General features: G+C 38.4%; 3 protein-coding genes across 8 annotated transcripts; 2 read left to right on the forward strand and 1 right to left on the reverse strand.

The window, feature by feature from the left end:
- Positions 1-1687: 1687 nt before the first annotated feature.
- Positions 1688-3325, reverse strand: LOC112187601 (ethylene-responsive transcription factor ABR1). The gene is made up of 2 exons (XM_024326468.2): positions 2958-3325; positions 1688-2521 (listed from the first exon to the last, which is right to left on the reverse strand). The coding sequence occupies exons 1-2, from the start codon at positions 3232-3234 to the stop codon at positions 1830-1832; spliced, it is 969 nt and encodes a 322-aa protein (XP_024182236.1). The 5' UTR covers positions 3235-3325; the 3' UTR covers positions 1688-1829.
- A 2408-nt stretch (positions 3326-5733) lies between these two features.
- On the forward strand, positions 5734-19859 carry LOC112186617. Of its 6 annotated transcripts, XR_005805856.1 has the most exons (12): positions 5734-6462; positions 6825-8598; positions 8780-10177; positions 10359-10705; positions 11224-12950; positions 13265-13703; positions 13969-14131; positions 17592-17695; positions 18280-18371; positions 18444-18538; positions 18660-18749; positions 18845-19859. XR_005805856.1 is itself a non-coding variant. In XM_040513894.1 (11 exons), the coding sequence occupies exons 1-10, from the start codon at positions 6215-6217 to the stop codon at positions 18518-18520; spliced, it is 6369 nt and encodes a 2122-aa protein (XP_040369828.1). In that variant the 5' UTR covers positions 5734-6214; the 3' UTR covers positions 18521-18538; positions 18845-19859. The 6 variants fall into 6 exon arrangements, 3 of the variants coding, with proteins under 3 accessions (XP_040369828.1, XP_024180853.1, XP_040369829.1); XR_005805855.1 differs by having other exon boundaries at positions 18444-18749; XM_040513894.1 differs by lacking the exon at positions 18660-18749.
- An 851-nt stretch (positions 19860-20710) lies between these two features.
- On the forward strand, positions 20711-25515 carry LOC112186618 (26S proteasome non-ATPase regulatory subunit 12 homolog A). The gene is made up of 5 exons (XM_040513896.1): positions 20711-20812; positions 23700-23812; positions 23936-24089; positions 24184-24261; positions 24968-25515. Exons 2-5 carry the CDS (start codon positions 23748-23750, stop codon positions 25184-25186), a joined length of 516 nt encoding a protein of 171 aa, XP_040369830.1. The 5' UTR covers positions 20711-20812; positions 23700-23747; the 3' UTR covers positions 25187-25515.
- Positions 25516-25577: the final 62 nt, after the last annotated feature.

Raw genomic sequence — 25577 nt, forward strand, 5'->3', positions numbered from 1 at the left:
GAAATGTGGGGAAGCTACATGGATTTACTGGTTTTCGATGATTTTTCCTCACCATACGCGGGTTATGTGATTAGGTCTCCTCCTCACTGACTTTGTGTTGGTGAGTGGCAGTTGAGGTAGCTTGTTCTCCTCCTCACCTACTTTGTGTTGGTGAGTGGCAGTAGAGGTGATTTATTCTCCTCCTCACGTGGGTGGCAGTCGAGGTTATTTGGTCTCCTCCTCGCACAATCTATGTGTGAGTGGAAGTTGAGGTTATTAGTTCTCCTCCTCGCACAATCTATGTGTGAGTGGCAGTTGAGGGTAGGTAGAGCCTGGGAGGCTCCATTTCCCGTATGGTGATATCTCTTTCCCATATCCTATCATTTCTCGACTAGCGGGGCCTAATCTGATTTCCGTGTAACCAGCGGGGCTGGTCTTATCCTGTTGAGTATCGGAGTTTTGATCTTTCCTCTCAGTTGTTTGTGACTAGCGGGGCTAATCGGTTTTTCTTGAGCGGAGCTTCTCGTGATTTGTTTTCTAAATCGTTGCATGCATCGAGAGTTTTTAAGGAAATAAATGTGGGAAAGTATAAAATCCATTTGGTTTAAAAATTGTTTATTTTTGTCCACTCACGCTAACGTATTTTATGTACTTTCCCCTGGGCCCTTCGGTTTCAAATGCCCAGTTTGCAGGCGAATTGGTTGAGGTTGGGCGTACACGGAGTTGAGGCATAGTCAACAGCATGGCTTCCGCATCTGCCTTTGAATTAGGTTTTCCTGTTATACCTTTCTGTTAGAATTGCTCTGATTACCTATGTGATTTATGCTACTCGAGTTGAGATGTGTGTTTTGTGAATTTGAGACTGATGTTGATTTGGGGAGCAGGGTGGCTCCAGGAGCATAAGGATGAATTGATTGAGGAGTGTAAATTTTCTTTCTACAGGTTTTGGGTAGTTCATTTTAGGGGAAGTTCTGCCAAATTTTTGGAAGAATTTCTTCTAAGGTGGACCCCGCATGGCCACTTCGGATTTCAGGGTGAAATCCGGGGCGGGACCTGTCAGAGATGCTCTTAGTTAATTTTTTTTATTAAAACAAAATTATTTGCCACAATATTAATGATATTTACGTCCAACCAATTGTGAAAAATTGATAAATATGTATTAGAATGATTGAGAGAAGTGATCCAAGTGAGATAAAATGCTCCTTAGGTGACTAAAGTGATTGACAGTGTAATAGTTGAATGACCAAAATGTCGAATGAGTCATAGTTAAGTGATAATTTGTGAAATTCTCCCTAAAATTTGTCAGCGTGCAACTTTTTATATCAAACTTGAATTAGCAGCCCCAAGTCAAATATTTTATCGGATGTCCCCAAAGGGACAGCAACCCCAAGTCAAAGATTTTTAGATGATCATTGCACACAGGTACTAAGTACTAACCGCCTAGTAACCTTAATGAGAAATTCTTAGGTAGGGGCTTCCCCACCACATGGATATAGGGCAAACCAATCAGACATCAAATTTTTTTTCCTTGTTCCAAAATTGCCACTACTTTTTAAAAGTGCAATACCCAAAAGACCCCCTGCTTGAGAGTTAATTGGTCAGTCCTATATCCATGTGAGGTGGGGTGCCCCACGCAAGTCTCTCTTAACCTTAATTAGTATAGATTTTTCAATAGTTGGTCAAAAGGAAATGAATAAGACTAAGGATAGAATACAAAATAAAATTTTATTTATGAGTAGGGCTAAGGAAATGATGCAGCAACTAACGAGAACGGATTTCACAACCGGAAAAAATGTCATGTTTAATGGAGAAAAGAAAGAAGCGAAAAAAAAAATGATCAAATCGATCATCTAGGAAGTACTGTAATGACCGGAGCTCGTTGACCATTGCTGCTGCACTGAAAAATCAGCTCCGCCAGTCTGATCACCGGTAGCTTGTCTGAGCTGAACCGGTGACGTTGCCTGAGCACTAAAAAGTGAGGAAAAGGCAGGCGGTGGTGGCGAAGAAGAAGCAGAGGAAACAGAGGAGGCGAGTGTAGAAGAAGAAGTAGCTGATGGAGATGAAGACGAAGATAACAAAACCATCTGATCATAAAGACTCATAGGCCGTTGTTGTTGGAATGAAGCAGCTGCTTGGGAGTGAACAATAGGTTCGGTGGATGTAGGAATAGACAGGAGGGCATTCGAAGAACCCGAAACTGTAGGTTGCGTCGTCATTGGATTTTCTGCAGCTGATGATGGTAGTGATCGGAGTCTGACGTTTTCCGGAAAGTTGAGTTTTGCCTTGTTGCCTCGGAAGCGCAGGGCGGCTGTGTCGTAGGCTTGCGCGGCGGCTTCTGCTGTGTCGAATGTGCCTAGCCAGACTCTGGCAGCCTTGAACGGGTCTCTGATCTCAGCCGCCCATTTTCCCCATGGCCTCTGCCTCACTCCTCTGTATTTTCTCCTTATTGGTTGTTCTGATAATTGAGGTGCACTATATTCATATGCTGTTTGTACAGGTGGTGTGGTGCTAGTAGTCCTTCGAGTTCTTGTGATCGAGTTCTCTATGGAATTCATCAGAACAAATGTTAAAAGAGCTGATAGAACGTGCTTAGAAATGTTACGATCTCTTTTCTTTTCTCCTATATATTGGTTTCAAATACAATGGTAGACTAGCTTTATGCAACTATATCATTTTCATTGAAAGAAAACTTTAGACTCTACTCAAAAGTCAGGAATTACACTCTTAGCTACGGATATTTATTTGGATAATTCTACGATACATGCCTATTTAGTTTTAAAATTAATTTAAATGTATTTTTCCGTCAATCTTGTGAGCCAAGACGAAGAGAACATCTTCCTAAATTTGGACTATTCAAAGTACCAACTTCATCTTGAAGCAATTGAATGCGCGCACGATTTTTCTTCCCATCAACAACTAGAACTAGATAATTACGTGAAAAATTAGCAGTAAAATGGCACCAAAAAAAAAAAAAAAACCTGGAAAAACAGAGGAGGATGAAGGTGAGCCCTGTTGTGGAAAATCACCAAATGTTCTGCAAAGCCTTGAAACCGACTCAAACATGTTCTGTCCACCACCACCTCCTTCCTCTTCTCTTTCTCTCTTACTTCCAACGGCACCGCACAAACCATTCCCCGCCGGCGAATCCGAACCGTTAACCACATCAAACCTACTCTGCTCCTCTCCTGTCACCACATGCGTCAGAGCCGAAACCATAGCCGACATCTCCCTCTCCCTATCCAACCACAACAGCATTGACGACGAAGCTAATATTCCTCCAGCACCACCACCACCACTACTACCACCACCGCCACGTCGTTGTTGCTGAGAAAAAAGCAGGGGCTCAAATAGCGCAATGAGACTGACATAACAAAAAAGATATGATATCTATTGTCTAAACCATTTTCCAACATCACATATGTATAATTTCAAAACCTTTCACACAACATTTAAATGTCATATAAACCTACACTAGAACGACACTTAATTGTCCTCTGATGCGCTTTACGACCACAGATAATTGTTGTTTAAAGTCAATTTGCACAACATTTAATTGTTGTTGTATGCCAGAAGACACTACATATGAGTCTTCATATTTCTTACTTTAGGACATTCAGACCACACAAATAAGTCTTGCAAATATGCTTCACACAATAGTATTTAAAAAATACTGTGGTTGTTTTGTTTATCAGACAATACAAAACTGTTGTTTGAATGCTTTTAAAGATACAGATCACAATGTTCCCAAAATGCAAAACTCATCAGACAACACAAGACTTTTATTTTTTTTTATGTCGTCTGAAAAATCAGACGACAGAACACTTCTGTCATCTGATGCCCCCAAGAGACGACACCGTACTAGACGACACATTTTTCTTCGTTCAGACGACAGAACAGTTCTATCGTCTGAAGGCCTTTTTGGCATAGTGACAAGTGGGATTCATAACAGGAATCAGACAGTCTCAAGCTAACATATTTGATATATCTAGTATATATAGGAGTTTTCGAATGAATTTGAAATTGTTGAGATTTTTGAGAGTGATATGTACCAAACGACTCTCTTCATTATTTGAGATTTGAAAAGTGGCCGGTGCAGATTATCAGTACGTAGCTTTAGATTTGGGATGAAGATTATGTGTACCTTATCGATTCTTGCCGAAGTTGCAGAGATTTTCCTATAATAGCAAAGGGTTTTGTGCAAGTAGAAACGCAATGGTCTATAAAAACCAAGGAGATAGATATGAGGTTTTAGTACGTAAATATAATCCTTAAATGTACAATCATTTATAGAAGCATGCATGTACTATAGTTTGGCATATCGTATTGGTCTATGGGACTGTTTACAATATGGAGTATTTATAGTAATCTTGTCTGGGCATGGTCATTTGCACACATGATGTATATGTGGTTTCTATTATTTATACGCTTCACTGTACTACAATGTACAATGTCGTATTTCTGCGAGATGAAGAGTTTTTACATTTTAGGGTTCTTCGATCAATAATATCAATATTGAAGTCATGTCACTGAATGTAACAAAATAGAGTTGCGACGGTTAAAATTAAGGGTGAAAATTAATTTGTGTTCATGGTATTCGTGGTCTCAATTTACTTTATATAATAGATGGAGAAATTCATGTCAAAGCGATTATCTAATCTTATCAAACAACACAATTAAGTATAAGTGACAGTAAATAGCTTATGTAACCTGTTTATTCAGCAATTCATCATGACACGAAACATAATTTGGTCTCTAGGTTGAGATATCATGTCATGTAGAAGGCAAGGCGAGGCAAAGAGATTGGAATAATTTTGGTATTTCCACATATAAACTAAAGAAGATTTGTGATATATAATTTTCCACACTTATGTATTCTTATCAGTTGGTTGACAACCCAAACCGGTCGGGTTGATGGTGATGTCAGAAATTGTCATCCCTCATTTTTAATTTTTTTGAGATTTCTAAATTCTTTGTTGGTGTTTTATACCAATACGACATCGTTCGGTTCCACAATTGCCAATGCCAAGCTGCAACTAAAACCGCAAAGTAGGGGTGGGCTCGCGAAACCTAAAACCGAAAAAAACCGCACTGATCACGGAACCGCAGCTGAAAAAAACCGCACCGAATAGCAGAAAACCGCACCGCACCGAATCTGGTCGGTTCCGAACCGAAAAACCGAACTGTTCACGAAACGACGTCGTTTCGTATATGTTTAATCGGAAACCCTAAAAATTGACTCCGCCTCTCTCCCAGTCAGAGCCGACTTAGAGCAAGTGCAACATGAGCAACAGAACAGGGCCCCCAAATTTTGGGGCCCTACTTCAAGTTCTAAGAAGCTTTAACACATATAGAGAAGGGCCTCAATGCATAATCTAGTTGTTGTTCAGGTGGCACTGAACCTTTGTTTTTCCTCCTCACCCCCCCCCCCCCCCCCCCATTGCATGTCTCTTGCTTCAATTTTTTTTTCTTTCCTTCTCCCCTTTACCCTTTTTTTGTTTTTTGTTTTCCTTCTCCTTCCCTTGCCATACTTTCCTGGTTTTATTTTTTGGTGGATACTGCAGGGACCATACTGTATTTATCTTTGATAATTCAATTGTAATGTTGCTTATTTTAATGAAATTTTTGTAACAAGCTTTAGTCTGAATTTTTCTTTTCAAGAAGTGAAAAGGTAATATAAGATAAAAGATTTTTTTAATCTAAAAAATAATTTTGTATAATATTTTCTCTATATAACAAAAATTTTCAATGGCATATTCATACACGACCGCAAAAAGAGAGCCTCACTTTTTAATTTTGCACAGGGCCTCGAAAACTTTTGAGACGGCTCTGCTCCCAGTCCCTCATCTCTCCCAGTCCCTCACTCTATCGACTCCTCTCTATCTCATTCCGCCTCCCAGTCCGGCAGTCCCTCACTCTGTCCCGATCGCAATTCGACCTCAGCGGCTCAGCCCGACAGCCCCGACACCGGTCGTGATTCGACCTCATCCCGACAGCCCCGACCCCGATCGCTATTCGATCGCTCTCTGTGCTTCCTGCATCGCTGATCGATCTCCAGGTTTGATCTCCACCTTGGGCTTTCATTTATGCTTGTATTATACCAATACGACATCGTTCGGTTCCACAATTGCCAATGCCAAGCTGCAACTAAAACCGCAAAGGCGCAAAGTCCCTATACCCTTTTTTCAAAACCTCCAAACAAAAACCCACGGTAACACTTGAGCTCAAGAATCCAACCATGGCCGATTCTGGAGCTAACCCTAAACAGAGACAACCCAAGAAGAACAAGAAGAAGAGAAAGCAGAGCGGACCCCAAGAATCTGAAAGGCCACCCAAGACTAACCGCACCAATTCATCAGAGAACGAGAATGAACCACAAGACCAAAACTTTGAAGTTGGAAAAGCTGAAAAACCCAATCAAGGTGGTCCATGGAGGAACCTGGAGTTAATTCTGTCAATCCAGAACAGAGAGCTTGATCTTCACAAGTTAGTATACTCTTCTTCATCCCCCATTTTGTAGTTTTTGTTGTTGCTTTCATTCGTTTAAGTCTGTTTGGATACATGGGGATTTAGTTTTGAGTTTAATTCAAATTGGGTATGAAGAAAGTTTGGTTCTTGACTAAGAAAGTTAGAATCTTGATGAACAATAGGACTTATAGCCCAATTTAAGCAAAGTGTGAGTTGAATTAGACTCAATCTCTTGGGATTATTTTGTACTTGAGTTATTATGTATTGGTGTGCGTGTGTGTGTGAAAACGAAGACTTTTAAGCTTCATGTTGTCTGCATTGACTTGTGATCAAAAGGAGGATTAATGTTGAGTTGTGATGAATGAGGGATATAAATGCAGGAAGGTGGAACTAGCTCATGGTTTTGTGATGTCGAGGGTGAAGGAAGAAGGAGGCAGCAGTGATGAGGATAATCAAGCAGTGAACATGTCACGTTTAGTAATTTTTGTCAGTGATTGGATCCAGTCATTGTTGATTTCCGAAGGAAATAAAGTTGAGAGTGGTGGAGAGAAGCATCAAGCTGAAGTTATTTATACGTATTTGGATTTAAGATGCTGGGAGATTTTCAAATTCTGTTTGGAGGAGTCTCTGAAATTAAATGTTTTGTTAAGTTTCTCACGGAACCTTTTACGCTCTATATGTTGGATTGCAAGGAGCGCACTGTCCTTATTGAACAAAAAAATTATTGGTGAAGGGTTACAATTGTACACTACTGTGCTTGATTGTATTTCTTTGGTATTTTCATCCCAAGAAGGCTTCTCAAATGAAAATTTAGACATGTGGATTATAACTGTAAGTTCAGTTCTTGACCTTGGACACAAATTTTACAGTGAAGCTCCCGTTGGTGGCAATGAGGGTGTATTTGTTTTCCGATTCTTGTGCTTGGTGCTTGAGCCATTTGCCAGGTTTTTAAGGGCTCACGCAGCTCGGAAAGATGGATTTCGTGATTTTAGTAATAAGCTCCTTGAGCCTCTGTTGCACCTCTTGGGTCTCTTGCATCTCCAGATTGGTGGAAGTAATCCTGGTTGGAGAAGAAACTTACTGAAGCTTGTTGAAGATGTATTATCTCATGGGCTTTATCACCCGCTCCACATTGATGGGTTTTTGAGCTTATGCAGTACTGAAAAAGACACCACATCCAATGAGAGGACTGTGTCGGTTGTAAGAGATGTGAATCCGCCTGTCCCCGAATCCGGCTGCTGGTGCGGGCTTATACCTGGCTGGATGGGACTTTCTAAATGCGGGACGAAATCCGGAAACCAATTGCTGGCTCTGAATAACCAGCCGTTCAATTCAATTCTTCGGAAGTCAAAAGATTCCAAAACAATCAACCAGAGTTATCATAGACATTTATTTGATAAAGTGGAAGGAATTTTAGCTGCAAAGAATGCATTTGCAGTAGAAAGCATAGGAGTATTGTTTCACTTGCTTATTGATCAAGTTAAAAAGCTAAAGAGGGATTCAGCGCTGACTGCCAGTACCAAAATGATGGGGAAGAGTGAAGGTTCAAGACAGTTAGAAGATTGTTCATTGGGTCAAACGTCTATGATGTCTTCTGAGAGTCGTATTGTTGAAAAGAATTATTGCTCAACTAGTTTCAATCCAGGAACACGAAAGTCACTTCACGATTTTTTTGTACTGATTATGGAGCCTCTTTTGCTTGAGATCAATGGCTTTCTTGAAACTAAACTGAAAGTGGGCCCTGAATTGTTGGATATTCATTGCACACTTAAAGCTATAAATAATGTACTTTCGGTCTTTATGCATGAAAAGATTTACGTGAGAACAGAGGATGCCTCTGAGGGAGCTTCTCGTAATTTCTTGAAGAAGGTTTATAATATTATCATCTCATTGTCCTCAGATTTAATTCAGTTGTCAGTTACACACTTAGATAGTTTTACTCTAATAGCAAGTGAGGTACTTTCTGCTGTTGGCTATCTTTTGGAAATTGAGTATGATGTTCTGGAGAATGATCTAGTAAGCTTGTGGTTAATGATCCTCTCTTACTGGGCCATTGGGCTTTCTTTGGTGGATTCTCCGGATAGATGCACATTATTCTCCAAGATAACAGCTATTGGATGCCAATTAATTATGCTCTATAGTCAACTTCGCCAGGTTAGTAAAATGCTCTTTGATCAAGGATTTTCCAGCTTTTAACTGTATATTTTTAATTATGTTTTATATATGGAAGTCTTCAGTTTAGTTTCTTCTGATAGTTTGTTTTGTTCTTTCAAAGTTTTCTTGTACTTGTGATTGTGATTGTAATCCCATTGGTTCTCCTATTGCACCATTGCAGGTGAATAATACTATCTTTGCATTGTGTAAAGCAATAAGGGTTATTAATTTACATAATAGTGATGGTGAACTGAACTATACTAGATTTGTCATTCCTTTTCATGGTGAAGAATATGCAAAAGCTGTGGAAATGCTATTATCTGCACATGAATTCAAAATTGCAATCCATAAAGCAATGAAGTCTATACCAGAAGGACAAGCAAGTCGGTGTATTCGGCAGTTAACATTGGATATATCAGAATCTGTAGAGTGGATGAAAGTTAGTTGTTCGGAGGCTGATGAAAAAGAATTCTCTGAATGCCATCTAAGTAGCTTGCACAGTTTTAATCTGGAAGCTGAACTTTTCGGGAGAGGGTTGTCAGAAATATATGCATTATTCCTAGAGTCATTGATTGTCACAACCGGAAACTGTAACCTTCTTGGCGCTTCTATAAAGGAATTAATTAGAGTGATTTTCCCTTGCATGAGCAATCTGGTTGGACCACAGCAGGAGGATGCTGTAAACAAATTCCTATGGTCTGTCGCGGTAAAAGATTCTGACAATGTGATCGCTAGAAACAAAAACAAATATCTGATATTTGGAGTCTCCACTTATTGGGTAGTTTTGTTCTTCTTTCGATTGTATACCTCCAGCCGATGCTTATATAGGCAAGCAGCAATCCTTATGCCTCCAGATTTATCAAGAAAGATGTCTGCAGAAATGGGAGATTCGTTCTCCTCATTCTCTGGCAGGGATTGGATGGAAATGTCTGATTGGATCAATGGGGGATTTTTCTCTTGGATTGTACAACCTTCAGCTTCTCTTCTTTCTGTTATTCAATCTGTTTCAAACATCTTTTGTAAGGACCGTGCAGCCGATTCTTGTCCTTTAACTTATGTAATGCATGCTATTGCTTGTGAAAGGCTTGTGGATTTGAATAGTCGTATAAAGTCTTTTGAATATTTGATTAAAAATGGTGACAATCTGGTGCAAATTGCGGAGATCTCTTCTTTGAGGCAAGAGGCAGCAGGACTCACGGGATTCATGATGGAGCACCTCTCATTAGTGTCTGAAGATCAACAGCAAATATTCATTTCTGCTGATACGACTAATAATAAGATGGTTAACTATGAAAGTGATGAATGGGATTTCAGTATTTGCTCTGTGAACAAGAAGTCATTGCCAACTGCACTTTGGTGGGTTGTTTGCCAAAATATTAATGCATGGTGCCCTCATGCCTCTAAAAAGGATTTGAAGAGATTCCTTTCTCTTTTAATCCATACTTCAATTCCCTATGAAAGAAGCAGCTTTGGGGTGGTTATAGAGCACAAGAACCATGAAGCTGACAGGCTGAAGATTGTGGCATTGCATCAAATCTCATCACAGTGCTTTATTGATTCCAGTCTGTATGAGCAAAGAGTAAGCATCTTTCAAAGATCAAATGGTGCTTCCCCTGACCCTCACGTGATGTACATGCACACACACAAAGTTGTATCTTGCAAAATATTTTTATTTATATCTTTTTGGGGATTCTTTTTGTTTCACACTTTTCATTTACTGTTAATCTCAATCAGGGTATTTATTTTATCTCTTGTATTAGTTTGTCCGCAGGTATTTTGCAAAGAGGTTCTGCCGTGCATTGGAGAAATCTACATTACCATTCATCAGCGACTTTCCATCCGGCAATGTTAAATTCAAATCATCACCTAATTGGCCGAATGTCTTAAGTGATTTAGAGAACTCATCATTGGCTATTTCCTGCAACAAACTCAATGTATTTGATTGTTCCTCAGCCTCAAGTTGCACGGGACAAAACTCCCAACCATCTACCATCATGAAATTTACTGCTTGTCAGAGTTTGCTTAATCTTTTGAGTTGTATGCCAAAAGGTCATTTGGACACGAGATCATTTTCACGTTATGTGACTTCTATTCTGAACCTCGAAAGGTATGAGCTTTCATGGGTTTGATGTATGGTCCAACAATCAATACAGTTCTTGTTGCTTAAAAGAAGTAAAAGATAAGAAATCTTCTATACTGAGTAATTATCATTCCCAAGTCGGAATAGTCAATAAAATGAAATATTCAATTAGTTGAGCGGGTTCTAAGATTAAAATGGTTGCCCAGTTCAGTTATGTTTTCTTTCTGTTTCTGTTTTTGTTGTTTCATTTTTTGAACATAGTTCCATAAAATGTATGCAAAAGAGAGGAATTTGGTTAGACTCCTGTTTGTTTCAATTTGTATGTAAAAGTGCATGCACAACTGCTTATTCTTGATACACTTTCTAATTCTGATATTTTTTCTAATACTTCATGGGTGAAGATAATAGTACCTCATTATGTATATGTGAACCTTTTTCCCCAGCAGTCTCAAGAATTCATATCTAATGAAAAGTAATATTGAAGTTAATATCTGTATCCATTCAATCAAGGCATTTGTTAATATAACCAGTTCTGTGTTTTTCAGGATTATTGTTGGCGGCTTATTAGATTATCAGAATGCTTCATACTCAACTTATTATTATGAGCTCTTCAGATTGTTTGTGTCCTGTCGGAAGGCCTTAAGATGTATAATTACTGCTTGTGAGGAGACAGTAGCCAGTCGAACCTCAGACACTGTACTCTTTGAGGATTTATTTCCAGTTTCATGGCTTTACAAGTCAGTGCATATGGTTGCTGGGCTTCAAGAATCATTCTCAAAAGATATTTATCATCAAGTCCATGATATGATCTTGGCATTAATGGATCACACATTTTATGTGTTTCTGACATTAAATAAATATCAATCCAATCATGCTGTTCGTTTCCTTGAGGTTGCTGAGCTGAATTTTGGATGTGCCCAAGAACAGAGAAGTTTATTGAATTCGTCCAATTATTTTGAAGCCTGGAAAAGTGTAAACATTGTTGCTAAGATGTTGAAGGAACAGATGCAGATCTTACTTGTAAATGTGAAGAATGGCATTTGTAATGGAAAAGAGGAAGTTTCTGTTGATGCTTTAAATTTGAACAAGTTTGCTTCCATAATTTCGTGTTTTAGTGGGTTTTTATGGGGCCTAGCTTGCGTTGTGATCGACACAGATGGGAGAAATAGTGATGAGAAAGCTAAGTTGTCGAGGTGGAAACTTGAACCAATCTCCGAACTCAACCTCTGTATAAAGGTTTTTGAAGAAATTTCTAGTCTTCTACTACAAATGTTTATTCTTGACGATAATCAGCAGTCCACAGCTATATGTCATGCCTATAATCTTCAGAAGTCAGGCTACAATGTAGATTTGTTGGGTGCAGAGAAGATTTTTCCGGATGGCAGTGATACTGACACTGATATGGCATGTGGTGGACTGCAGGATGAATCTGCAGTTGCAGTGACGTGCTCAGCATCATCTGACATCTGTGATGACTCTGTAATTGGTAGTGTTCATAGAAGAAGACCGTGCTTGAAAGATGCAAATAGTGTTGTTAGTGTTCTCACTGCTGTTGATTCATTTGAACTGCAATTTTTAAATAAGCCTTTGTTTAGAAGCATGCTAAAAGGTGATTTCCCCAACGCAGCATTTTTACTCAGGCAGTTGTTAATCGCCTCTTCTGCTATTTTGAGGCTAAATTTGCATATTAAGAGCGCTCCCATGTTGTCAAGCTTGGTGCATAAGTTTGCTGGCATTATGCAAGTCTTGTTATTGGAATCAGCGGACCCAATTCAGGTGCCACACGTCTACTATTTTGTGTGTTTAGATGGTGTTCTGAAGTATCTGGAAGAATTAGGGAATCATTTTCCTTTGTCTAATCCTGCCTCATCCAGAGATTTGTTTGACAAGATGGTTCAGCTACAGTTACGGGCCCTAGGGAAATGCATAACTTTACAAGGGAAAAGAGCAACTCTTGCATCTCATGAAACAAGCACCAACACACCCATAGGAGAAAGGAGATTTTCTGAAGCATCATCTTTTTCTGTCTGGGAATATTTATTGGATGAATTCAAAGCTAGGTTGAGGTCATCATTCGCCGTGTTCATAAAGAAATCAACAGAGTTGCATCTCCAATCTGCAGTTCAAGCTATCGAAAGAGCCCTAGTTGGTGTGCGGGAAGGGTGCACAGTGAGGTATGACATATGTGCTGGAAATGAAGATGGAGGAAAGGTTTCTTCAATTGTTGCATCTGGCATTGATTGCTTGGATTTGGTTCTGGAATTTGTTTCAGGTAATATTATATCACACATTTATAGAGCGTATGAAATGGTTCTACTACATTAATGCCCTATTTAGCTATGCATAAGTTAAGCTACCGCATTGATGAATGGAACTGTATGTCTATAGCAATTGCTTCACATAAGAACCTCTTTTAGCTACTTATCCTATGACTTGTGTTCTAGCCATACAGAAGTGTGAATTAAATGCAAGGATATATATTACCACATTGGAAGAAAAGTGTAATTCCCTTCAGCAATTATATGGATTCAAGTGTATATAATTGAAGTTCTTTGGACAGGCTCTGACCTTTTATTTGTGTTTCAGGACGCAATTTGATTGTGGTTAAAAAATACATTCAGAGGTTAATTGCCTGCATGTTCAATGTTATTCTGCATCTGCAGAGTCCACTAATCTTCTACGAGAGATTCACTCAGAGTAAAGATGATAGTAATCCGGATCCAGGAACAGTCATTCTTATGTGTGTTGACGTACTGGCAAGAATTTCTGGCAAGCATGCAATATACAAAATGGATCTCTGGCATGTAGCACACTCGTTACGTATACCTTCAGCACTTTTTCAAGATTTCCATCTGTTAAAAGATTCTAAACGTCCTGTTCCAAATGATTCTTCAGCAAGTCTAAATAACCAACCATCCGACCCAGTAGCAAGTGTGCATGTCTCTGGTATAGATAGGCAATACTCAATCGGCCTATATTCTGCTTGCTGCCGATTATTGCATAATGTTGTGAAGCATCACAAAAGGTATATATATATATATATTCATTTGGTATTAAAAATTTCATAGTAAAGACTTGCGAAGCGTGCAATAGACTATTAAGCTTAGGCCAAAACTGAAAACATAAAGATCAGGTGGGAAGAGGTATAGTATGCATTGGAACTTTAAACTTTTGATATTCATCTTTTGCAAATTGATTGTCAAAGATGTTTGAAATGGTCTATATTACTTGTACATTACTCATCAAGTAGACTGTGCTAAGAATTGCAGTAATTCTTTTGTAATTTCTAGTGAATGCGAGGGGTATGTTGCTCTACTTCAAGCTTCTGTTCGTGTTCTTCTTTATTGTTTGGAGACATTGGATGCTGTTGTGGTAGCCAGGGAAGGCTTCTTTTCATGGGAAGTAGAAGAAGGAGTCAAATGTGCATGTTTTCTCAGAAGGATTTATGAAGAGGTAGGTGCTCACAGGTAGTATCATTCTAATTTAGATTATAGTTTTTTTTTTTTGAAGAGAAACAGCTTTTTATTGAAAAAGCAAGAAAACAAAACAAGGAGGCGGACAAGGAGTCCGCTTTAAAGTCTAAAGTAGCAGATAGGTTGCCTAATAAAACTATCAAAGCTTACGGTCTTATACTACAACTGCTTGCCAGTTAAGAATGATGGATGAGAGATTATAATCCTTGAGCTCCTTAGAGATAGAAGCCCATAAGGATGCCCAGAACTTGACTCTCTCCCACATGTCTTCCCTCTCCACTCCTCCATAATTTTCAAATAGTCTTTTGTTTCTTTCCATCCAGATCACCCAAATTATAGCTAGCACCCCACAGCCCCAAAGAGTTCTGGCCTTTTTCCCTTTGCCAAAAGCTAGAGGGTTTTCTCTTAGCAGAACGCTTCTCTCTAATGGAATTGTGCAGTCCACTCTTGCCTCCCTAAATATCTTATTCCATAAGAAAATAGCCACTTGACAACGCACAAACACATGATCAGCACTCTCCTCGTGGTTTTTGCATAAGATGCACCAGTGGGGAGACAGACAACTTCCTGGTCTTCTCTTTTGAAGGACATCACATGTATTCGTCTTCCCCAGAGCCACAAGCCAACCCAAAATCTTCACCTTAGTAGGAACCTTGATGCTCCAAATAAACTTTGCAGGAGCAAAAATTGGGTCTGATCCACCACTAGTTAAGAAGCAGTGGAAGGATTTACAAGAGAATTTCCCAGTAGGCTCAAGCTGCCATCTCCTTTCATCCGGTTTTGACTCCACTAATCGGACATTTTCTAGCTTACCCACCAACGAGGCAAACTCATCAATCTCATGGTCGTTTAAATTTCTCCTGAACCCAAAATCCCAGCTCATCGGATAAGTGAGAGTGGTGGCTAACCTTTCCACTGAGTAGTTGTTGTATCTTGACAATCTGAACATCCTTGGAAGCTGGAATTTCAAGGGCTGATCATCTAGCCAAGAATCTTCCCAGAACCTCACTCTTTTGCCATTGCCTACAATTAGTTTATGACCAAGGGAAAATTTGCTTATTCCTGCTGAAATATCCTTCCAAGGACTTCTACTTGATCCACCTGAGATTGGCTTTGAGTCCCACCCATTCACGTCATGTCCATATTTGCTCCTAATTACAGCATGCCATAGGGAGTCTCTCTCCAAAGGAAATCTCCAAAGCCATTTCCCTAGAAAAGACTTATTTCTTGATATTAGGTTCCCAATTCCCAGCCCTCCTTTTTCTTTGCTCTTTGACACTATCTCCCAGCGGACTAGATGGGTCTTCTTACCCTCTCCTACTCCATTCCAAAATTTTTTTTTCAAGAGAGATTCTAACCTCTTTGCCACTCCCACCGGAATTTGGAATAGAGATAAATAGTATGTTGGAAGGCTACTCAGAACTGCTTGGATCAGTGTTAGTCTACCACCTCTTGACAAAAATGCTTTTTTCCACCCCTCCAATCTCTTCTCAATTTTTTCTTCAACTGGATTCCAGAAGGAAACTTGCTTTGGATTACCACCTAAGGGCAGGCCCAGGTAATTCATAGGCCGAGCTCCAATCTCACAGCCTTGTTGATCAGCCAACCATTCTAATCTCCCAGCTTCGGTATTTATTCCTGCTACAGAGCATTTTGCTTTGTTGATTTTCAGCCCTGAGAGCAGACAGAAGCTTTCTAGTACCATGTTTAAATTATTCCAATTCCGGTCATCGTCCTTCAAAAAGAAAATTGTATCGTCAGCGAATTGTAGATGAGTGATTTCAACCTCTTCCCTCCCAACTTTCAGGCCTTCGATAAGGCTACAAACTCTTGCTCTCTCCATAAGTCTATTCAAGACATCGACCACTATAGTAAAGAGGAAAGGTGATAAGGGGTCACCTTGCCTTAATCCCCGGGAGGCACCAAATTTTCCTCTTGGTCTCCCATTTATCAAGATAGAGAAATTTGCTGATCTCAGACATCCCCCTACCCATTTTCTCCATCTATCTCCAAAGCCTTTACTCTCCATAACGTAGTCCAGGAAGTTCCACTCTACATGATCATACGCTTTCTCAAAGTCAATTTTGAACAGCAGCCCCTTCTTCTTCTTCTTTCTTGTCTCATCAACCACTTCATTAGCCACCAGCACTGCATCTAATATTTGTCTCCCTTTTATGAAAGCACCCTGTACCCAGAAATGGTGTTGCTTAAAACCTCTCTCAATCTCCAAGCTAAAACTTTTGCAATGATTTTGTATAAGCTTGTTATCAAACTTATAGGTCTGTAGTCCCCCACCTTTAGAGAGTTTACTTTCTTTGGTATAAGGCAGATGTATGTCTCATTTGTCGCCTTATTCACAACTCCATTTGTGTGAAATTCTGCCATCACATCTAGTACCTCTCTTTTGACAACTTCCCAATTTCTTTGTAGAACCGAGAATGTGAATCCGTCTGGACCCGGAGATTTGTTCGTGTCACAATCGAATACTGCTCTTTTAACCTCTTCTTCTTCAAATGGTCTCTCCAGCCACCTTGCCTTCTCTTCAGTTATTGGACTCCAGTGTAGTCCATCAATTCCAAGATTCACTTCCTTTTTGCTTGTATAAAGATTCTTGTAAAAGCAGATGATCTCTTCCTCTATCAAGGCTTCATCTTCAACTACAATACCATTGCTTAATTCCTGCTTTTCAATCATATTTCTCTTTCTTCTGCCATTGACTAGCTTATGGAAGAAGCTTGTGTTGTTATCTCCTTCTTTGGCCCATGTTAACTTGGCTCTTTGCCTCCAGAAAATCTCTTCTTTTAGGGCTAATTCCTCCAACCGCCCTCTTAAAACTTCCCTCTCCCTTTTTTTGACCACACAAATACTTGCACTTCTTTCTTCCTCATCTAGCTCGTTTATTCTTGCTGCCACCTCTTTCTTTTCTTTCCCCATGTCACCAAAATTCTCTCTACTCCATGTCTTTAAATTTTCTTTCACATTTTTGAGCTTTCTCATGAATCTGAAACCTGTCCAGCCATCGCAGCTTCCTTCATCCCACCAGTTTCTAAATTTCTCTTTGAAGGAAGGGTGCTCCAGCCACATGTTTTCAAATCTGAACAGTGCAGGGCCCCATTTAACACTAATTGTGTCAAGTAAAATCGGGAAGTGATCCGAGGTGACTCTCGTAAGAGCTAGTTGTCTTGAGTTTGGGAACATGGACTCCCAATCTGTAGAGTATAAAAACCTGTCAAGTCTTCACCATATGGCATTCTCCCTTAAGTTGGACCATGTGAACTCTGCTCTAAGAAGACTTGGATCACAGAGACTTGTTTCCCTAATGAAGTCATTGAATGCCTGCATGCTACTGGTTTGTTCCATTAAGTTTTGACTTTAATGTGACTGAATACCAAAAAGAGAAAATAACTTCATCACCTGGTTTTATCATATCTGTTTTGCAGCTAAGACATCAAAAAGAAGTCTTTGGTCCACACTGTTACCACTTTTTAGCTTATTACATACGGGTTTATTCCGGATATGGCCCCCGTAAAACAGGCATCAAAAGGTAATTTTTGCTACCTTGCAATATATTTTTTGTTTTGCAGTGAACATAAAAGGCATAGCAGATTAATTAGTTAAAACTGATAATGGTGCCTTATTCTAAATTAAGATTAATGCTGGCCTTTGATTGGTGGAGAAGGGTCGAGGTTGGTGTAGACCTATGTTCTTATCATATATTCTTTTTCCCAATCTTCAGAAACTTGAGTATGAAATGATGCCGTCCGTTCCAATTTCTATGAAATGAATGATGTGGAACCGAATGGCAGATTTGAGAATTTTAGAGAAAGGTTCAGAAGGGAAGATTAGGTTTAAGAGAGGAGAAACAATGGGAAGAGATACACCAGAGACAACAAGGATATTATCAATGGGAGATAACCAACAGCTGAGATATCACTCTAATTTTTAATGTTCCTAAGATTAACCCAAAATAAAGTATTTTAATCATTTGATCTTATTCTGCATCAGTCGGAGGACTGTATCACTTGAAATAAGTTTGTGTAAATGTACCAATTACAATCTCCAGAAATCAATATTTTTTTTTTTGAAGTGTCCCTTATATGTAGTCTGAACTATCCTATGGACTTGCAGGGAAATAGATGAAGCTCTAAGACCAGGTGTATATGCGCTGATAGATGTTTGCTCACCTGATGATCTTCAACGTCTTCATACCACATTTGGAGGTAAACAATTTTGACTTGATAAAAGATATGATTGAAAGGAATTGATTTCTCATTTTCTTCTTGTTTGTGTAGAGGGTCCTTGCAGAAACACTTTGGCAACCTTGAAGCACGATTACGAACTCAATTTCCAGTACCAGGGAAAAGTCTAAGCGAAGCTTATTTCTGTGGTAGGATATACCCGCATCATAATTTGAATCTGCCTATGTGACTCTTTTACCATGTTAGAAATAGTGTAACATCTTACCTATGTGATAATATTTTTGTTGTGATATCTTTCTTACCCATTAGGCTAACGATTTGGACGTGAAAATAACAAAGCTGCTTGTTATCACTAAATTGGATAACCCGAAGTCATGTTGTCAGTAAACTACCTAAAAGGTGACCTTTTGAGTGTATGAGGGAATCAACATTTCTTATGAAGTGCAATTTGTCCACATTTGGTATCATTGTATGATGAGATATTTTATTTTCAGTGTCTTATTGTGGTATGCTGTAGCTGTAATCACATTGTGAGTCTGAACCATTGATCGGATAGAATTGACTCAGCTAGATTGCAAGAATGGTATGCCAACAAGAGTCTTCTACCTAATGTGTAAGATCCTAACCCTCCAATTGTGAGTCACTGAAAATGACCTCTACCCGACTATGGATTTTTCTGTAAAATGCCTTGTCCACCCAGTACCCTCTTCAGCCGGCCGTGTCATTTGGATCACTTAGTGATAATATTCCTTATGGTATCATTAGGCTGGTATGATAACGATTGATTGAGATTCTGAGCAACCACCAAATTCTAAAACTCCAAATGTACCAAACGTAAATACTTGTGCGGTCTAGATTAGACTTGGATGTAGAAGTCTCTTTATATATGTTGGTTTCAAGTTCTACCTATTTTTCTTCTGAAATAAAAACTCATTGAGAAAGGACGGTCATTGAATCTTGATGGGTCATCATTGTTATAGACCAGAAGCCCCTTCTTCATACCCAGTTCTGGTCTTCTTGGCAGTGACTGTTGTACTTCTTCTCTTGTCAACTTTGATCTCGTCTTTTGAGGTCGCAGCCCCCAAATTTGAGATCAATTTGGGTCTCATAGCCGCACCATTGCTGTTGCTTGCCATTGTTCACTGGTTGTCATCAATGGAAACGAAGAAGCCCTATATGATGCCACCATGTTGGAAGTGCAGGCATGCTTGTAAGTGTGGCTACTACTGAAACGATCATTTCCTGCTGTATTTATCAAAATTCATAAGAGCTGGTTTGTCTAGTACCCGGTTAAGATAAAAGAGGGTTTATGTGTTTATTGGTTTCTTTATGTCATGTACTGGGTTGAATTCAAATTTGGGTACTCTGATTGTTGTACCATGACAAAATGATTGTAAAAGTTGTGTTTTTCATTTTGTTGTATTAGAAGGGTTAACCCCAGCTCTATCTCGAATCCTATTTCCTTTCCTACTCTTCCTCACTACAAGGGTTCCACTTGAGGATCTCAAATTTCTTTCTTCTCTGGCTTTCGTTAATTTGTTGCATAGTAGAAACCAAACAAATGCCAACTTTCCTGGTCTGTGTATCCCCAGAGATTCAGAATCTCATGAAAATTAGCTGCTAGTGCAGCTCCATGACTAGCCAGGGAACCCATGTATTGTCTTTAACTAAAAGGTGGGATGTCTCTGATTAGAATATCACAGATGCAAATTCTGCAATACTTTCTATCCAAACACATCCATTGTTTTTCTGAAAAAAAAAAAAAAATTATTTTCATTATGCATCATAAATCAACCACTCATATTTTTATACAACTCTTTAACGATCATGAGATAGTTTCTTCATCCAATTATATCAAATAAATAGATGATTGTTATGAAAATGTCAACTTTCATCAAAATCGTTTATTAATTTGATATAATTAGATGATCAAATGATTTCTGATTTGATTGATTTTTTTTTAATAAAGATGTATTTCAAAGAAAGCAGATAATTAGAATTATAACAAATTACATCTAAGTTATTGACAGAATATTGTTTGACAAATACATCCTTAAAAGATGAGGTTGTTTTGGTTTAAAAACCAAAACCACCGGCTCTCCCGTCAGAACACAACGGTGCTCAACAACGAAAAAAAAAAGAGAAATTTAGAAAAATAGCCTCGTTTAGGACCTTGAATTGATTTATAACCCAACTTCAAAAAATAGTTGAATTCTGACCTTTTTAAAGTGTCAAAAGACACAAATACCCCACAGTTTATGAGCTAATGCAGAATTCTCTTAATTCTCATCACTTCAATCTTTATCTTCATCGTATGGTTTTGTTTGAACACTACTTAAAAGCAATTTTTTTTTTGCCCTTTTCAGAAGTTCGGCTGAAGAATTTGATGATAGGTCGGGTCGAAGAAGGATCCGAGCGGCGGAGGGGGTCGAAGATGCAGGTTGGGTCGCCGGAATCGGAAGGTACTTTGACTTTCTTCTTGAGTATGGTACGGGTACTGATTAGATGACGAACAAAATTTGTTCCTAGTATCTTATGGTATGAGCTTCTGCTCAATCTTTGAGCAAAAACCTTGGTTATAGGTGATGGGTAAATTAAAGAAACAAAGCTCTTCTGTTGAGGGTATTTCTGGGGTATTGAACTCGTGTGAGCAAGAGATTGACTGCAATTTTGATTGATTGATATGATTCTGGTATGGGTGTGGTTTGGAGTGGTCAAAAAGAATCAAGCCAATTTGATTCTTTTATGGGTAATTGGTATGATGAGCAAGGTTTCTGGGTAAGAGCACGTGCTTGATGTTCAAGCACAAGTTGGGAATGATCTGGGTTTGGCAAGAAAAGGATCAAGATCAGTTTTTGATCAATTTTTTTTCTTCTAAGAATATGGGTATAGAGAAGAACATAGAATTGAAGCTTCTTCTCTATGGTAAATGGTACTGGTTGTTTGGGTACTTTCTGAGTTTCTAGGTACTGGGTTTGGATATGAAAGCAAGCTGGAGCTTCAGCTACTTCCATGGCCTCCAAGATGTTCTTCACCGTTCCCATTTTCACCTGCAGTTTTGATTATTTTTTGGCATGATTTTCAAAAGCAACGTTGAATGTGGCTCTGGGTATTTTGCCGGCAAAGTTGTATTGAAGCAAGAATGAGCAATAAAGGAGAATCAAATTCGGATGTGAAAGTCCTATTCGACGTGAGCAGCTTGCATAATCGTGGGAATTGAGAAAGATGGGAAGAAAAGATGCGAGTTACAGATCTAAATAGGGGTAGTTAAGACTTTTGATTCATTAATATGGTCATTTTTCAACTCTTTAAAAAAACATGGTTAAAAATCAATTCAAGGTCATAAAAGAGGTTATTTATCAAAATTTCCGAGGCAGCAGAACGATAGCTACAAAGCCCAGATTCAAACCAACATAGAAATTCGCTCAAGTATTTGCTTTACGGAACTAGAGGTATGCTTCATCTCTCATTCTTGTTTTTTGGCCGAATTGAGATGAAATTAGCTATTCAGTTTGCTAAAATTCGGAGAACTAGAATCAACTTGTGTACTTGAGCTGAGCGGGTCTAGAGAATTTCGGCGATTTGAATTAGAGTTTAATGAACTGGATTTGGTTTTCTGTGGTAGTCTGGTTCGTGGAAAATTCAAAGCAAACTCTATATATAATTATAATGATGACCATCCCTTGGGCCTTATCTTTAGGCTTCAAAAACAACTTCATTGATGCTCTGAAGAAGCATTTCCATCTTATAATTTCCAAACACTGGCTGGGAACTGTGGATTCCATGGGTTTCCAAAAGCACCATTCCAGAAAATGAGATGGAATTCGTAGAATCTGATCCCTCAAATAAATAAATGAAATAAATAAAAAATTGGCTAGGGTGAACTTGTATTTATTTCTGTCCCAGCTCCATTCAAACCACAGCAGTTTGAAAGGACTAAATGTTTGCTATTGTGAACTAGGTATTATCAATAATGCATTTACCAAGTGATATGTAGTTCAGTAATAGTTTCATGATTTTATCTCTGTAGAATTAGGTATGAGATGATGACTCCATGTTTCTTGTTTTGAGTTCCAGATGCTAGAAGTTAAATAGTCTCTAAATGTTCAATTTCATTTGGAGTCAAAATGTATTAGTTTCTTGGGCAAGACTATACGTTGGATTACTTCACAAACACATTGGATCACCTAAATAGTCTCTCAATGTTCAAATTTATTCAAAGGCAAAATGTATTAGTTTCTTGGGCAACACTACATGTTGGATTACCTAAATAGTCTCTAAATGTATATATATCACTGAACATATGGTGTATGAAAAGTTGAAAACCAGTTCAATGTCAAATCTGATAGTTTGCAGGTGTTTGAAGTTAATGCTATTTTTGGTGTATGGTCTCTTTAGATCATCTGGATTGATGATACCTCATATTTTGGGTGTTTTTATTTACTGTAATCATGTTTTCTTCACTATTGTGTCAGCAGGTATTATTCTCATAACAATGATTACCTTGAGATTTGCCGTTGCTATAAGGCGATATACGAGATCCCTTCTGTTAAAGAGGATCCAGCTCAGTGGATACCAGTAAAGATCTTATTTATACTATTATAGCCTCTCAACATGCTTGTGAAATATTACAGACATGCTCCAATCTCTTAAAAGTAAAATTATGTTAACAAATGTATAGAAATTACATAGCAGATAACCTGAGTTAAAACATATGGAAAACCTAGATCTCCATTTGTGACTCTGTCTGCCTTTTGATCCTCTATTGCATCTTTTTTATCAGTCTTCTTGAAAGGGCTTCTTTGCCAACACAAGAAACCAAAAACGCCAAGTAAAGCATCTTTCCCATTAAGTAGGGAATATAATATGGGTGACTGCATTTACAAAGGAAGATAGCAATAGAAAAATACCTGAGAACCCTTGTCTTTCTCTGATGATTTCTATCGCCTATAAGGAATTTGGCTTGTATATTGAAGCAATTAAATTGTTATAGAAGGAGGATAAAATCCATCTGCAAAATTGCTCTTTATAAAGAAACTATCTGAATCGGTAAATGTGGGTGGGATAATGGGAAGCTTGTGGAGAAGTGGTTCCTTTGATGCATAATTACAACTGAGTTCAGGGAAATGTAGCCTTTTTTTTTACTTTTTTGAAATTACCCCATTGTTTCTTTTTGCGTTATCCTTTACACATTTTTGTTTCACATTGAGAATTTGTGTTGAAAAAAGGCTATATTTTGAGTAAACAAAACTTTAGTGAAACCTGTGACACCAAATGACCAGTTTTAGAGAGAAACTCTCATTATTTGTGTTTATTTGTTTAACTAATATAAGATTCTCTTCATTGTAGATATTGAGGAAAATCTGTTGGTACTTGGTTCTGTCACCATACGATCCAATGCAGTCAAGCCTTCTTAATTCCACCCTGGAGGATAAGAATCTTTCAGAGATTCCAAATTTTAGGTATTTTCAACATTAGCATCTGTGGAACTAGCTCTTCTTTTGGTCATATGACTCTATGATTCATATCTTTAATACATGCTTTTAGTATGACATATGAGCCCTGCCTTTGTTATTCCCTTTTAGGTTACTTTTGAAACAAGTGGTAACCATGGAGGTCATACAATGGACCACACTCTGGAATAAGTTCAACGATGAGTTTGAGAATGAGAAGAACATGCTTGGAGGCTCTTTGGGTGACAAAGCAGCTGAAGATCTAAAGCAGAGGATAATTGAACATGTAGGTTTGCCCTAGACATCACACGTTTACTTATCTGCCCTTTATTTAACTGTTTGGTCCACAACTACTTTTATGACATGTGATGCTTTTGCAGAATATTCTAGTTGTTTCAAAGTATTACTCGAGGGTTACTTTGAAGAGACTTGCAGAGCTGCTCTGTCTAAGTATCCAGGTTTGTGGATGCTAATTTGTATTTATTCCTATTGTAGATAACATTATTATTATTATTTTTTTTGCTTGTCATGTATTCCAAGTGATTGTGTCTGGATAAGTTTTCCTACCTATTTCAATTACCTGGGATGAAAAAAGGGGTTTTATCAAAGTTGCTAAAAGAATAATTGGTTAACCAAAGGAACACGGAAAGTGGGGGGAGGAGTTGAGAGAAGGAGAATAACCCTATAGGTGATTAATTAAGCTGATTCTGGCCACTGTGTTAATGTTTGAGATTCAGCAGTAGCCGAATCTTGTTTAACGTACTAGTTTAGTTGACATGGATGCATAAGACTATATTACTTGAGTAATAAATGCAAAAAGATCCTCTTCTCCCTTTCTTCAAGTTTATTTTTAAAAATCAAAGAAATTAGAATTATAATAATTATACGAAGTGAGGGAAGCAATCTGGAGTTAACATTACCATGATTATCCCTATTGTACTGCGATCATACCATGTGCTGGTGTAACAGATCGCCCACGGCCTTGGTAGCCTTGGTTGGAATAGGAAAAGAATATAAGTTTCTAAGGTTTTATGATTGGTTTTAGTACGTCATTTGCTGATATGCCTTTTGCATTCAATCACAGTTTTTGCGATGCACACTTGAAATCTGCTAATATATTTTCAGTCTAGCTTTACCAATAGTTTGTTTTTTTTTACTATTCAGGAAGCTGAGAAGCATCTTTCAGAAATGGTTGTGTCCAAGGCGCTGGTGGCCAAGATTGACAGGCCAATAGGCATAATTTGTTTCCGAACTGCGAAAGATAGTAACAACGTTCTTAATTCGTGGGCTACAAACTTGGAGAAGCTGCTTGATCTTGTTGAGAAGAGCTGCCACCAAATACACAAAGAAACAATGGTTCACAAGGCAGCTCTGAAGGTGTGAGAAGGCTTATGTCGCACGTCTTCAGTCTTTTCGTGACCAATGATGCTCTTAAACCATTGTCGCGGTTTCTATTCCATGGACTAAAGAGTTATCGGATTCTAGTAATCAATCTTTGGAAGACTGGGCTTTTCTCTATTAGGGAAGAGGGTTGGTAAAGTATATGTATCAAGTTGTTTGTTTTATTAGAACTAAATTCCTCGTTGTATACTCGCACATACCTTTGGTGTGCCAGCAGGCAACAAAAAGATTTCTTGTAGTTTTCTTTTCTCGTAAAATTGATAGGATTAGTTAAGGACTTTCTAATAAACGGTATGGGAGATCAATTTTTTAAAGTACATTATGACAAATCAACCGTTAGATATTTATGCATGCATTAGTAGATCACTTCTAA

The sequence above is a fragment of the Rosa chinensis genome, chromosome 2 (genome assembly GCF_002994745.2).
Source record: "Rosa chinensis cultivar Old Blush chromosome 2, RchiOBHm-V2, whole genome shotgun sequence".
In the NCBI taxonomy this organism is placed as follows: domain Eukaryota; kingdom Viridiplantae; phylum Streptophyta; class Magnoliopsida; order Rosales; family Rosaceae; genus Rosa; species Rosa chinensis.

Coding starts and splice junctions, on each gene's coding strand:
- LOC112186618 (XM_040513896.1), top strand. CDS start 23,748: ATGCAGTCAAGCCTTCTTAATTCCACCCTGGAGGATAAGAATCTTTCA. Junction 24,090..24,183: donor AGCAGAGGATAATTGAACAT/GTAGGTTTGCCC, acceptor ATGCTTTTGCAG/AATATTCTAGTTGTTTCAAA. Junction 24,262..24,967: donor TGCTCTGTCTAAGTATCCAG/GTTTGTGGATGC, acceptor TTTACTATTCAG/GAAGCTGAGAAGCATCTTTC.
- LOC112186617 (XM_040513894.1), top strand. CDS start 6,215: ATGGCCGATTCTGGAGCTAACCCTAAACAGAGACAACCCAAGAAGAAC. Junction 8,599..8,779: donor TCTATAGTCAACTTCGCCAG/GTTAGTAAAATG, acceptor GCACCATTGCAG/GTGAATAATACTATCTTTGC. Junction 13,704..13,968: donor GTTGTGAAGCATCACAAAAG/GTATATATATAT, acceptor TGTAATTTCTAG/TGAATGCGAGGGGTATGTTG.
- LOC112187601 (XM_024326468.2), bottom strand. CDS start 3,234: ATGCTGTTGTGGTTGGATAGGGAGAGGGAGATGTCGGCTATGGTTTCG. Junction 2,522..2,957: donor ATCCTCCTCTGTTTTTCCAG/GTTTTTTTTTTT, acceptor TGAATTCCATAG/AGAACTCGATCACAAGAACT.